A 13,596-nucleotide genomic window follows, 5' to 3' on the forward strand; every position below is an offset into this window, starting at 1 on the left:
GTAGCCATTCTAGTGAGCATTATGTTATATCTCGTGGTTTTGATTTGCAGTTCCCTAAGGATTAATCGCTTTGAGTGTCTCTTGTGCGCTCACTGCCATTTCTATATATATATTTTTTGAGAAATGTCTATTCAGGTCCTGTACTCATTTTTTTCCTTTTCCATAGACTTCATTTCTTAGAACAGTGTTAGAAGGGTGCTTGGGTGGCTCAGTGGGTTGAAGCCTCTGCCTTCAGCTCAGGTCATGATCCCAGGGTCCTGGGATCAAGCCCCCCGTCAAGCCCCCCATCAGGCTCTCTGCTCAGCGGGGAGCCTGCTTCCCTTCCTCTCTCTCTGCCTGCCTCTCTGCTTGCTTGTGATCTCTGTCAAATAAATAATTAAAATCTTTAAAAAAAATAGGATAGTGTTAGATTCCCAAAATCAAGCAGAAAGTGCAGAGATTTCCCATATGCGCTCTTGGTCCCATACACACAGCCTCCCCGACTATCAAAATCTGGATAATAGAGTGGTACACTTATTAAGATCATAATTCTGAATAAAGCTGCTATAAACATCTGGGTACAGGTCTTATGGGCCTCGCTTTAAAATTGGGTTATTTACCTTTTTACTGTTGAGTTGCAAGGGTTGTGTATATACTCTGGACACAAGTCCTTCATTGTTTTAGGTCTCACATCTAGATCTTATCCATTTTGAGTTCATTTTTGCCCACAGAATGAGGTAGGGGGTCTGACTTCATTCCTCTGCCTGTGGATACCCAGTTGTCACAGTACCCTTTGTTGAAAAACCTGTTCTTTCTCTGTGAATGTCTTGACACCTTTGCCTAAATCAATTGACAGTCAGTGAGAGGGTTTATTTCTGTACTCTGAATTTTCTTCCATTGATCTATATATTTATCCTAATGCAAGTACCACAGTGTCATGTAGCCCACGATGGCATTACTGAAGCTTTCCCACAAACTTTGAAATCAGGAAGTATGAATCTCCCAAATTTGGTCTTTTCCCTTTCTTTTTTATTTAGAGAGAGAGGGAGAGAGAAAAAGTGCATGCTGGGTAGTGGGGGTGGTCAGCAGAGGGAGAGAGAGAATCCTAAACAGGCTCCACTCCAGGCATGGAGCCCACCGCGGGGCTCGATCTCAGGACCCTGACATTGTGACCTGAGGTGAAATCAAGACTCAGACACTTCATTGACTGAGCCACCCAGGTGCGCCAAGTTTGGTCCTTTTCAAAGTTGTTTGACTGTTCTGGGTCTCTTGAATTTCCCTATGAATTTTAAATTAGTTATTTGGTTTCTGGGGTGGGGGGAAGGCAGCTGGGATTTTGACAGAGATTGTTTCTGGCCCCCCGAGACAGTAGGAGAGTTGTTTACTTAGAATTCATTTTTAGTTCACCCCTCCATGGAGTCTCCCATTTAAGTCCCCTCCTTGAGTGGCTTTGTTCCCTCTCCTACTGCACTGCAAGGCCATGAAAAAGAAAATCCATTACCAGCTTTCACAAAAGGACACCAAAAGATGATGTGATTTCAGTATTTCTACCTCCACCAGTTTTTAAGGTTTCTCAATAATCTTCACTTTCCCCTTCGCTCAGTGCAATGTAAAAGGTTTTGAGTTTTGCTTTTAATTGTATCCATCACTAGGAGTAGTTCTCAGGCTTTCCAGGGCACCATCCTACCAGAAGCAAACATCTGGCTCCTATTATGGGTCCTAACCCGTGGCTCACCAGCTCTCACTCCATTTATTCAGCTATGACCCCAGTCCCTTGGGTAGTGCCACCCCAGATATTTCCAGATTTCCCTCCAGATGGAAGAGTGGGTTCCACCTGTACTCGTAGACAGGCTCCTCAGCTCCAGGAGGGTTTTCCCCTCTCCTGCCTTCGGTCTATCCCACTGGGGTTCACCATCTGCCGGTGGCCTCACCCTCTCCTGAGGCCCTGCCTGCTTGTGGTTGCACAGCTGCTGTGGGAGAGGGATCCAATTAAGGGCCACTGGCTGCCATTGGTCATCCTGTCACTTTGGTCCTCACTTGCAACCTTCCATCCTTCCTTGACTTTGACACGTACCAGTCAGTTATTTTTAGAACTTCTTCAGTCTGGTCCTCATCTGATGCTTCCTTGTGATTACATTCAGTTCGCGCATCTCCCGCAAGAGGGGCGTAGAAGTGGTGCTCTGTTTGGCTCAGCGTGCCCTCTCAGGAGGCCCACAGCTTTGCTTTATTCCATGAATGTGGATCAGTTCATTAAGGGGGTTGCTGCTAGGCTTCTTCACTATCAAATTGTTTCTCCTTTGTATTAGTAAGTACGTTGCAGGGAGGTACTGTGAGACCATGCAAATGTTCCATTACTGGTCAAACTTTTACCCACTACTTTTGAGGTTTTGGGGTTGAATTGTTACTACTGTGGTTGCCAAATGACGATTTTTTCTAATTCATCATTTAGGAAAAGCTTTCTCATTTCCCCCGTTTGTTTGGTCATATCAATATGGACTCACGGATTTTTATTTTGTTAATGTTAATATTTTGTTAATGTTTTATTTTTATTTTATTAATGTTCATGTTAAATTAATACCATTTACTTATTTTGATATTTAAATTGTCTCAGATCTGGCCAGTGAAATCTCTTCAAACTGGGCCTGTGCCCTTTTTTAAATGCATTTTTTTATCGTTACGAAAACACATAATGTAAAGCTTATCTTAATCATTTGTAAGTGTACAGTTCAGTAGTGTTAAGAATAGTCATGTTATTGTGAAATAAATCTCCAGAATCTTTTCAGCGTGCAAACTGAAATTCCGTGCCCATTGATCAACATTCCCTTTTCCTTCTCCCTCCAGCCTCTCCTAACTACCATTCGACTTTGTTTCTGTAAATTTGATTACTCTAGATACCTTATATAAATGGAGTCCAACAATATTTATCTTTTTGTGATTGGTTTATTGCATCTAGTATAATGTCCTTGAGCATCCATCTTGTAGCATGTGACAGAATTTCCTTCCTTTATACAGCTAATATTCCATTGTGTGTCGGTATCACGTGGTGTTTATCTGTTCAGCCACTGACGGACATTTGGGTTGCTTCCATCTCTTTCTCTTGTGAATGTTGCTGTTGTGAACATGGGTGTGCAAATATCTTTTTGAGACCTTGCTTTCGATTCTTTGGAGTTTCTACCCAGAGGTAGAATTGCTGGATCATGAGGTAATTCTATTTTTAATTCTATGAAGAGACCCCAGACCCTTTGCCATTGTGGTCATACCACCTTACATGCTAGCAACAGTGTACAAGGGTTCCAGTTTCTCCGTATCCTCATCAACACTTCTTCTTTTGCTGAGCAGGGAGCCTGATGCGGGGCTCGATCCCAGGACTCTGAGCCAAAGGCAGATGCTTAATGACACCCAGGTGCCCCATCCTTGTCAACACTTCTTATTTTCAGTTTGTGTGGGGTTTTTTTAATAGTAGCCCTCCTGATGAGTGTGAAGTGATTCTAGATCCTTTGGAACATCTCCCACCATTCTTTGAGCCCTTCCTCCCTTTTTGGCACACAGGTTGTTGGAGGCCCGCTCTGCACTTTCCCTGACCTAGCCTTGGAATTAGCCATTTCTCCTGCAAGACGGAGGTTTTAGTGAGGGTGGTATTTAGAAATAAAAATCTGGGTACCTTTCAGATTAGTTTTATGTGTGGCATGTTTGCTCTCCACAGGGCTTACACATGATTCTAGGGGGGCTGGGGTGACACGTGCCTCCCTCACCCCCCAATCCCACCTCCAAGTTAAGGATTCACTTCTAGAGCAAGCCTCCCATTTCTGAGTGCAGGGTGGGTCTCCAGGGTCTCCTCCCCCAGCTACCCAGGGGGACACAGACCCAGCTGAACCTCCCCAGTGGGTTTACCTTAATTAGGCTCAGTGTGAGATTCCAACTGTAGGAAACATCGCATACTTGGGAAATTATTTAGCTATCTTATTTGAGGGGCAGGACTGGAAGAACAGATGCTGAAGCACAGCTCCTCTATTAGCAGCTAGCTGGGCTAGAAATACACATACACATCTAGCAATGCAGATTCATGGAAAGACCCTAACCTTGAACTCAGAAGTGAGCTTGAATCCTCACACAGGTGCACATAAGCCATGTGACCTGGGTGAACTTAAGCTCTACAGGCATCTGTTTCCTTGTCTGTAAAAGGAATAATCCTTATCTTGAAGAAGTTTTCAGGGGAATGAAGACGTGCTGAGAGACGAGAATGCTATCAGGTGTATGGTAGGCGGGTGCACCTGTCTTGTGCCCCAGTGAGACCATCATGCATGGGGCCAGAAGCTGCACTGATGCTGTTCTCTGGAATCCAGCAGAACTTGGGGGTCAAGTGGCTACCTGCTTGTGCATGATTTGTAGGCTTCAAAACTGTTTCCTTTCATTAGCGATCTATATCCACTTAGAAATATTATCTCTTCCTTCCAGTGAACCTGCAGTATTTCAGAAATACCACCAAGTGAGTCTGCTTGCGAGATTCAATCAAGACTTGGATAAAGTGGCGACCGTGTCCTTGGTGTTCTCTACAGGATCTGTAATAGGCCCCAAGTACAAGCTCAGGATTCTCCGCATGAAGTTAAGGTCGCTTGCCCATCCAGAGAGGTGAGCCATTGACAGGGTGTGACAAGTCCTTGTTTCCCAAAGACCTTACCGGTTCCTGTCCAATCCTCTGGGTCTGAGGTTTTAATAGGACTTCACAGATTACAATGAAGAAGGGTAGGGGTTTTCCAAAAATAGACATGATAAAAACCAGTAACCCCATAATTGAAGAAAATTTTACTAGTAGGCGCTTAAAGATAAACGACCCAATAATCCAAAGAAATAATGTTACATGCTTATGGTTACATAATTCTGCCCTAAACACTCCACCCACACTGCTTGCAAGTATTTCTGTTGTGGAAAAGAGCCTCATATAAAAAAAAATGTACAGAATAACCGGAATGTTTTATTCCATTGATGCAGTATGAAAGTACTATCTTGATGTTGAACTTGAATGTCCTTGTTCTTAGGAAATAGACATTGATGTATTAAGGGAGAAGCAACCTATTCTCAATTGGTTCAGGAGAAATAAGCAACTGTGTGCCCGCGTGTGTGTGTGCGCACGCACGCGTGCACGCACGTGCCAGGGGACAGAGTTGAAATGGGGGAGAAAGAGCAAAGCTGTGGTGGCATGGGCGCTCTGTGACTGATGCCGCTTCAACATATGGTCTGAGCACCCTGTCTGTGGGTGGACAATGCTGTGAGCAGTCAGAGAGAATTCCTCTCTCCTAAAGGGTTAGGGTACCCTAAAACATTTAATAACACAACTTTCTTCTAAGAGGACAGTCATTACATCTTAAAACCATGGGATTCCTTAATACTTTTTTTCCTGATCATCAAAAGAATACACATTGATTTTATAAAACCTGGAAAGTACAAAGGTGTTAAGAAGCAGAATCATATCACCATCATGTCATTATTCAGAGGCAATAAATGTTAATAGTTTGGGTTATTTTTTTTTCTAATCTATTATTGCTTTCAGCCTAGATGAAGATAAATCAATAAAATCTTTAAAAAAATCAAACCTAGATGAAATTAGGGGACAAATAACATCTTACATCCTGCTTTCTTATTGTCACTGATATTTACCATAAGCTTTCTCCTATCACGTTAGGAATAATTGCTCCACAATGTTAGATCCTAAGGACAGAATGTGACTTCTTTTCCAAGAATGGGATGTGTTTACTACTTGATTGATGAGGATATTCTGTCTCACATCCTCAGGCCCGAGCTGTGTCGGTATGATCTTGTGCTGATGGAAAACATCGAGACGGTCTTCCGGCCTATCCTCTGCCCTGAGCTGCTGATGTAACCATTATTGGGACACAGGGGCACCAATAACATCAAGCAAGCTACAACTGTAGTTTTCTTTAAAGAATCGCCTCACCTCTTCCTCAAGGCACAAACCAGTATGAATAAGCAGGTGTTTTTCCAGCAGCGTCCCATGGATGTCACATTGCAAAATGTGAGGCGACTTTGGATTATGGAACGGTCCTGGGAAGGGAGCCCCTAAGTAGGGCAAGTCAGAAATAGCCAGGCTCCCCACAGTCCAGCGCCTTGTCTGGCTACATTCTGGGGCCTTGTTTGTCCTGGCCTGTCGGCTCTGCTGCCAGTCACTGGGGCCGCTCTGCTCAGCGTGGAGAGCATCCGAAAGGGAAGGACTGGCTGGAGACCTCACTTTGGACTCAACCCTACACTCCCTGTGCCAAACTCCTCCAGGTCCTTATACGTAGAAAGGAATGGAGCCTGACCTACCTCACAGGGATGTTGTGTGGGTTTGGGGGGCAAGTCTGTGAAGGGTTCGTTGAAATCCCATGGCGGCCACATCCGTGAGTGGTTTGGTAAATGTGAATATGCTTTTATTTATTTTGATATGGCGGATCTAAGATGCAATAAGAGAGTTTCTCATCCTCAACAACAACCTGTCTCTTGAGCTGTTCACTCTGGGAAGGCAGGAAAACCACACCCCGCCTGCTCTAAAGTGCGTTGGTGTGTAGAGGAAGGGGGGACAGAGGGACAGTATGGGGGGTGGGAGGCAGCTGCTGGGACTACACAGTAAGCAAAGGGGCAGGGGAAGGTAGCTAAAGCGGTAGGACAAGCTCTCTCACAGTGACCATGGAGGGAGTGAGAGGCAGGAGAAAAAAAGCTTGGTTTTCACTTGAGATGAAGAAGGGTCACTTTCCAGGCAACCCTCATTTTGAGCAGTCCTTCAGAAATGTTCATCCTTGTTACTGACGCAATTCATGGTTATTTGAAGGAAATTGAGAGGATATGGAAATGGGAAATGAACACATGCTATCTGCCATCCACCTGCTGGAGGTCACGAATGTTCACCTTTTGGAAGGATGCTGAGTAACCTGTGTCACTAACGTGAATCAGATCCTACACCAGTGTGCTCCAGCTGGAAAAATTCTGAGGCTGCCCCAGGAGTAGGTATGCTCAGTGAGTCTGGACTGACGACAGCAGCTAAGTCAAGAGGCCCTGGAGGGCCAAGGCCAGGGAGGCCAGAACCAAAGGTAGACCATCCCTGGGGCTGGATGCCCAGTGCAGGCACAGAGCCAAAAGGGTGGCACCACCCATCCCACAGCTGTGGCCACTGCCATAAGGTTCCCCGGATTCCGGAGTGTCACAGGCCCATAACCTCCTCCTCATCCGAGTGACTGTTCTCCTGCTGCTTTCTGTGAGAAGAGCCCTTTTAAAAGAAATGGAGTCTTTATTTGATAAACTGGAGAACCCTGCGCCTTCCCGTGTGGCACATCTTGTGCGTATGTCTCTGTGTATCACGTGGAGACTGAGCTTAAGAAGGAATGAGACTCAGAGATACTCCTGCCCGCCTGGCTTTCTCCGCCTCTGTCCCTTTTCCCACATTTCTCCAGCAATTGTGCATAGAGAGATCCGTGTGCCGGTAGGCCCTGATTTCTCTTTAGAGTTTTACTGGTCCTGTGTTTTTTTTTTTTAAGACTGTATTTCTTTATTTGGGGAAAGAGACCAAGAGAGAGAGCACAAGCTAGGGTAAGGAGCAGAGGCAGAGGCGGAAGCAGACTCCCTGCTGAGCAGAGAGTCCCATGCAGGACTCAGTCCCAGGACCCTGGGATCGCGACCCAAACCAAAGACAGACCTTTGACTGAACCACCCAGGCACCCCTGGTCCACCACTTCTTTGTCCTCTTTCCCTCACCGGGTAGGCGGGGGCCAAACCAACAGCAAGAAAATGTTGGAGTAGCATCATTATCATATATGAACTCCTTTCACCAGGGTGTCTCTCAGCTTCTTCTCTAGTGTCTCCTAGCATGGTATGGGGCTCACTGGGGAATGGGCGGATGGATGGACAAACGGACGAATGAATGAATGAGTAAAGGAAGGAATGAAATTTGCTCACTGGATGGAGATGAATTTCAATGAGTCTCACATGACAGCAACCCGGTGAAGTGAAGGCAGGTGTGACCACTCCCTTCACAGGTTCTCCCGAGGCCCCTGAACTTCCCACTCTCTTGCTATACTTGCCTCTCCTCCGTCTTCTTTGTCAGAGTCTCTTTCTGAATCCCAAATCCAAGATGCCATTAAACTGCAGTCTACCCACCTCCCTCCCATCTTCATCAATTACCTCCTACTGAGCTTTTCCCCCCTTACATTTATTTGTGAGATTATTTGATTAATGTCTGTCATCTCCACTAGACTGCTCTGCAAAAGGCAGGGCCCTGAGCCTCATGTGGCGCCTACAACGTCGTCTGTGCTCAGGACATAGTAGATAAACACCTCCTAGAATCTTCTGAGCCCTGTGGAACCATGTGCAGTTCAAAAGCGCCCTCCACTCCCAGCCATTGCCCCTTTCCACAGAGTCACACCCCCTTCTCTGCCTTAGCCTTCCGTCCAGCACTTCTTTATTATTGTTTTCATTCTCTCTAGAGACCCACTACCCATCTCCTCGACTCCCCAGGAAAAGAGAGAGATTGGTTCGGTTTTTTTTTTCACTCCTCTCTAGAACCTTCCAGATAGTCCTGACACCATTCTTCGCCAAAACCACCCGACCTGAAGGCAAGGAGATTTTGCTGTCCTCCACTTCCCCCATTTGAGCGCCTTGGCTAAAATCCTCCAGGCCCCTCCGGCATTCCTGGACGACTCCAAGCTGTGGCTCAAAGACCCCCCTTGCTTCCCACAACTCGCTTCTGCCACTGATTTTGTATGTGTATCCTCACTGCTTTTATTAGGCTGCATTGTACTCTATTTCTGTGTCTGTACCCACTCTGAAACTGAGCACTGCCAAGAGCAGCTGTGGCATATTTGTTGCCCTGGCACCTGGCACAGCATGAGGCGCAGAGCAAGTGGTCAGTGTCTGCTGGACAGAATGCAGTGGGTTCACCTTTAGGACTCGAGGGAGTCACTCCACTTGGAGTTAGACAGCAATACACTTAACCCAACCCTAAACTTGGAACCTCTCTTCCTTGGACCCCTGCCTGGTGCTCTCAGTCCTGCAAAACCTAGCTTAGCCAAGAAGACTTTGAATGCCCGTAACAGAAATCTACTCAAACGAATGCAAATGTTACTAGAGAGAGGATTTGTGGAAACCCAAGAGCTCAACCATTAGCCTTCAGGAAGTGTCAGGGCAGCCCAGAGCCTTTAGCAAAATATTCATAGGCCTTAACTGACCCTATGCTCTACCTCGAGTCTCTCTGACTCAGCTTGGCTCCCGCACAGGGCAACTGTGGACCACTGGGATCTTGGCACCACTGTGTCCCCAGCTGTTAAATCACTAGGTGGCCCAATTCCAAAATCCAGGGAGAGGAAGCAGCTCTTAGGTCCTCCTCTTGGGGAAGGTGTCCAACCCATTCCAATCAGTTGTGGCTGGAATGGGGTAGGGAAGCTAAATCCTATGGTCCTCGAGCTACTCCTCTCAATTGCTCTCTGCTGATCCGATCCACCCATAAAAGGAGCCTGAGTGCCTGGCTAGTCCACTCTCACTGCAGCCTCTTGTCTTTTCTTCCCTCCCGCTTCCTCGAGCCACAGGCACGTACCTGCTTCTCAGTCCAGCATGTGTCCTTGGTCGGGGTTACTGTTGTCCTTCATCAGGCTGCCTGGGCACGTGCTGTAAATGAATGGGCTCAACAGAGGCTGCCGAAGATGCCAGGTGGTGCACCAGCTGCTTAGAATTAGTGCCACAGGTGCTGGGTCTGGTAGACAGATCAGCGTGGAGGTGGGATGGGAGTGGGGCACACAGTCCAAGGCTTCTTCCCCAAGCAGACAGGTTGAGCTGGAGGAATCAGAATGGGAATCCCAAGGAGTGAGGCAGGTCAGGCAGCAAGTAGTGAGCCTGTAGGAAATCAGGCTTGCATCTCCCAAAAGAGCTCTGTCAAAGGTCTCTTACCCCCTTCAGGTTGGTGGAAGCCCATACCCTCGGGTCTGCTTGGTGCATTTTCCCATGGACTCTGACCCTGCACATGGTTTCCTTTTCTAACATTGCTTCTTGGGCTCTCGGGACATTCCTCCCACTCATGGACATCCCTGAGTGAGCCATCTTATTCTCTGGTTCCACGATTTCCAAACCAGTCTTCTGATCTCAGTCCTCTCTCTCAGGAAGGTAGCATAGGGTGAGAGATTAGGCTCTGGTGTGTGACCTCTGTCAGCTGCTCTTCCTTTCCGAAGTCTCATGGTCAGGCTAGGAAGCCACGTCCCCTCCCCTTGTTTCTACTGTCTGCTCTAGACGGATAATCTCCAGATCCCAATGCGGTTGGAGGTCTGGATTTTCACCTGCTTGTTGGGAGGCACTACTGCGCAGAGGAAGGAGCAGGGGCTCAGGAGGGGCAGATGGGGGTTTGCGCCCTGTTCAGCACTCACAGCTGCAGCCTTCAGCAGCGCTCAGACAGCCTTCATCCAAACACCTGCTCAGCCTCGCCCTCATAAGTGGGTTCATAATACTTGCTTTTCGGGAGTTGAATAAGCTTTGCCGTATCTATTTTCCCCCAGGGCACCTATTCTACTTTAAAATGATAACTCTCTCCATGCTATCCCCCAGCCAAAGGGCAAGTGAAGTCCTTGAGAGTAGAAGCCTTTTTGTCCATTACTGTGCCCTGCCCTAGCACACTCCTGGCACAGGCTCAATAAGATTAGTTTTTCATTTACTTTTTTTCCCTCCTATGTTCCTCCGGCTTCTCAAAATCGACATGCACCCATCCAAACAACTAACCATTTCCTCACTAGACCTGACCCATTAATTTAATAAATTAATTTAATAAACATTTGTTAAATGCCAATTGTAAGTCCCAGCACAGCTGGGACAGACAAAAGATAGATGTGACGTGGTCTCATTTCTGGAGATGTTTACTCTCAGTTGGGGGGGGGGGTGGATAATGACCCAGTATTTGTACTAACAGGAATGCAGACCCTCCACAGGGAACCCCAAGCACAGAGAAGGAACAATATTTCCGACTGTAGGAGCTGGAGAAGGCTTCTCAGAGGAGGTGACGATTGCCCTGGGTAGTTACAAAAGAGTAGCAATTTTTCAGGCAGAGATTGCCCAAAAGAGAGGGAAGAGCACTATAAAGACATGAACTAACCTGTTGCAAGCTTAGCTGGAATTGAGGGTTTGAAGGGAGAGAATGAATGGAGGGCTGAGACCCTTTCCCCACATTTTCTAAATGGAAAATTTCAGACACATTCGGAAATAGAATAAATGGTACGAAATCCTCCTCCACATGCCCACATCACCCAACTTCAACAATTATCAATCCAATGGCCAGTCTTATTTGATTGCTGTCCCTACCCATAAAACCCCCATCCTATTATTTTGATGTACGTCCCAGACATGGAATCATTTAATTCATAAATACTTCAGCATTTTGAAAAGTTAAAGCATATCCCTCTTTTCTTCTTGTAGATGTCTCATAGTATCCTCTAACAATGTGACTTGTTTGTTCACTCTTCAGCCCTGCTGTTTCTACGGGGACTGCGCCGTATCAGGATATACAGAGTTGACTCCCTCTTTTAGGAAGCTACTTAGTGTTCCTTTTGTGAATATACCACAATTAACCTCACTAGTCCCCCGCTGATGGGCATTTAGGTTGTTCCTGATCTCGTAATACCAAAACAAAGCTGGGAGAATACCCTGGAACATACATCTTTGTCTGGGAGCATATCTACAGGTTAAATTCCTGGACGTGGAACTGCTAGGACCCGGTACACTTCAAATTCTGACAGGTGCTCCTTATTTAGCCCAAGAGGTGCTTTGAATGATATGACGAAGATGCTTTCTCTCTGTTGTCTAGGCTTGTGGCACTATGGAGTCCTCTCTGCCTCTTCTCCATTTAATCAATCTGATGTCCTACCAACTCAGCTCCTCCTTCTGTGTCCATCCTCCTCCCTTCACTCTTACTGCTGTGGTCCTGGCTCAGCCCACATCCTTTCTCACAAGGACAGTTGGAACTGCCAACTCAGTTGTATTCTAATCATGTGCCAGAGCAAACATCCTAAAACAGGAACGGAATCATTCTCCTGTCTGAACACCTGTGTTGCTGTCTTACCGGGTCCACTACTGAACACTCCAGCTCCTGAGCCTACCTTCCAGGGCTTTCCAGTTTGTCTCCGACTTCTCATTTCTCATATAGTTCAGGCTTCACGAAACTGGACTCTGGCGCCCTGCTTGGGCCCACGGCTCACCCTCTGCCTCCTTTCTCTGCTGTGGAAATCTTGCTCATCTTTAAGGGAAACTCAAACCCTGTCTCCTCCATGAATCCACGCAGTGTGGGACCACTAGTTTTGTACCCAGACTGACTTGGATTCTAGATTCACTTCTTATTTCTTTTTCTTTTCTTAAATTTATTTCACAGAGTGTGAGACAGCTAGAGAGGGAACACAAGCAGGGGGAGTGGGTGAGGGAGAAGCAGACTCCCAATGAGCAGGAAGCCCAATGCGGGTCTCGATCCCAAGACCCTGGGATCATGATCTGAGACAATGGCAGACGCTTGATGACTAAGCCACCCAGGCGCTTGCTGACTTGGATTCTAACCCCAACTCTGTGTCCTTTAACGTCTGGAGTCCTCTGCCCACCAGATGGATACATTTTCATTTGTAGATACGATCACCAGCCTTGGGCTTATGAATACCTTAATAGTTGGAGGCCTTAGTGAAGCATGTTTCCGAAGATACCTAACAACCCCTCTTATTATTCTTAAAATGATTATAGCCGCTACCCCAAACTTTAGTCAAGAAAGTCAAGAGCCTTATCAATAATAGAAAGTTACTGCCATGGGGCACCTGGGTGGCTCAGTCTGTTAAGGGTCTGCCTTCAGCTCAGGTGATGATCCCAGGGTGCTGGGATCGAGCCCCATGTCAGGCTTTCTACTCGGTGGGGAGTCTGCATCTCTCTCTGCCCTTCCCCCTTTTCTCTCTCTCAAAGAAACAAATAAAAGAAAAGAAAAAAAAAAAAAACACAAAAAACAAAACTGTGGCCACAGCCAAGGCCGCCTGCCACCTTCCTGCGGGATATCCCAGAGATCAGTTTAAGTGATACTTGAATCATAGATTCATGGCCCGGAGCAGGCACAGCAGACCCAGAAGTCACTACCATAAACTTTTGCCAGAACTGTTAACAAAATAGCCGACTCCACCGCCAGAGCCATCAGACACCAGCAAAGCGCCTGAGGCGCCCTAGCTCAGGTGGTCCTCAACAACAGCAATCAGGGCTCTCTTTGGGGCGGGGGGGGGGGGGGGGGGGCTGGGGCTGGGGATGTCACTTAATCTGAGACTCAGATTTTTCATCCGCTAAATAAAAACAAAAATACCAACCTTGCAGGATGGTTGTGAGGATTAGGGATAATGGGCATATAGTAGGCGCTCAATAAAAGGTAATTTTCATTATTTCTGTGGTCACTATGACCGCCGCACCGCACCGGACTGGAGCCCCGGCTGTATCTGCTCTGTAGCACAGCTGGGGGTGGACAAGAGTGTCTCGAGCACCAGACTGCAAGCTCGCTGCAGGCAGGCCTCCTGCATCACCCCGGCTCCCCCAGCGCCTGGCAAAGAGCCTGCAAATAAGCAGAGAAAGAGACTAAGGTAAACA

General features: G+C 46.9%; 1 protein-coding gene across 1 annotated transcript in view; it reads left to right on the forward strand.

Annotated features, from left to right (window-relative positions):
- Window positions 1-6,463, forward strand: part of LIPH (lipase H) — a 43,813-nt gene extending 37,350 nt beyond the window's left edge. The window contains exons 9-10 of the mRNA XM_046001337.1: window positions 4,435-4,608; window positions 5,770-6,463. Of these exons, the coding sequence (XP_045857293.1) occupies window positions 4,435-4,608; window positions 5,770-5,857 (262 nt within the window). The 3' untranslated portion in view covers window positions 5,858-6,463. The remainder of the gene's footprint in view (window positions 1-4,434; window positions 4,609-5,769) is intronic.
- The last annotated feature ends 7,133 nt before the right edge of the window (window positions 6,464-13,596 follow it).

The sequence above is a fragment of the Meles meles genome, chromosome 4 (assembly GCF_922984935.1).
Source record: "Meles meles chromosome 4, mMelMel3.1 paternal haplotype, whole genome shotgun sequence".
Taxonomy (NCBI): domain Eukaryota; kingdom Metazoa; phylum Chordata; class Mammalia; order Carnivora; family Mustelidae; genus Meles; species Meles meles.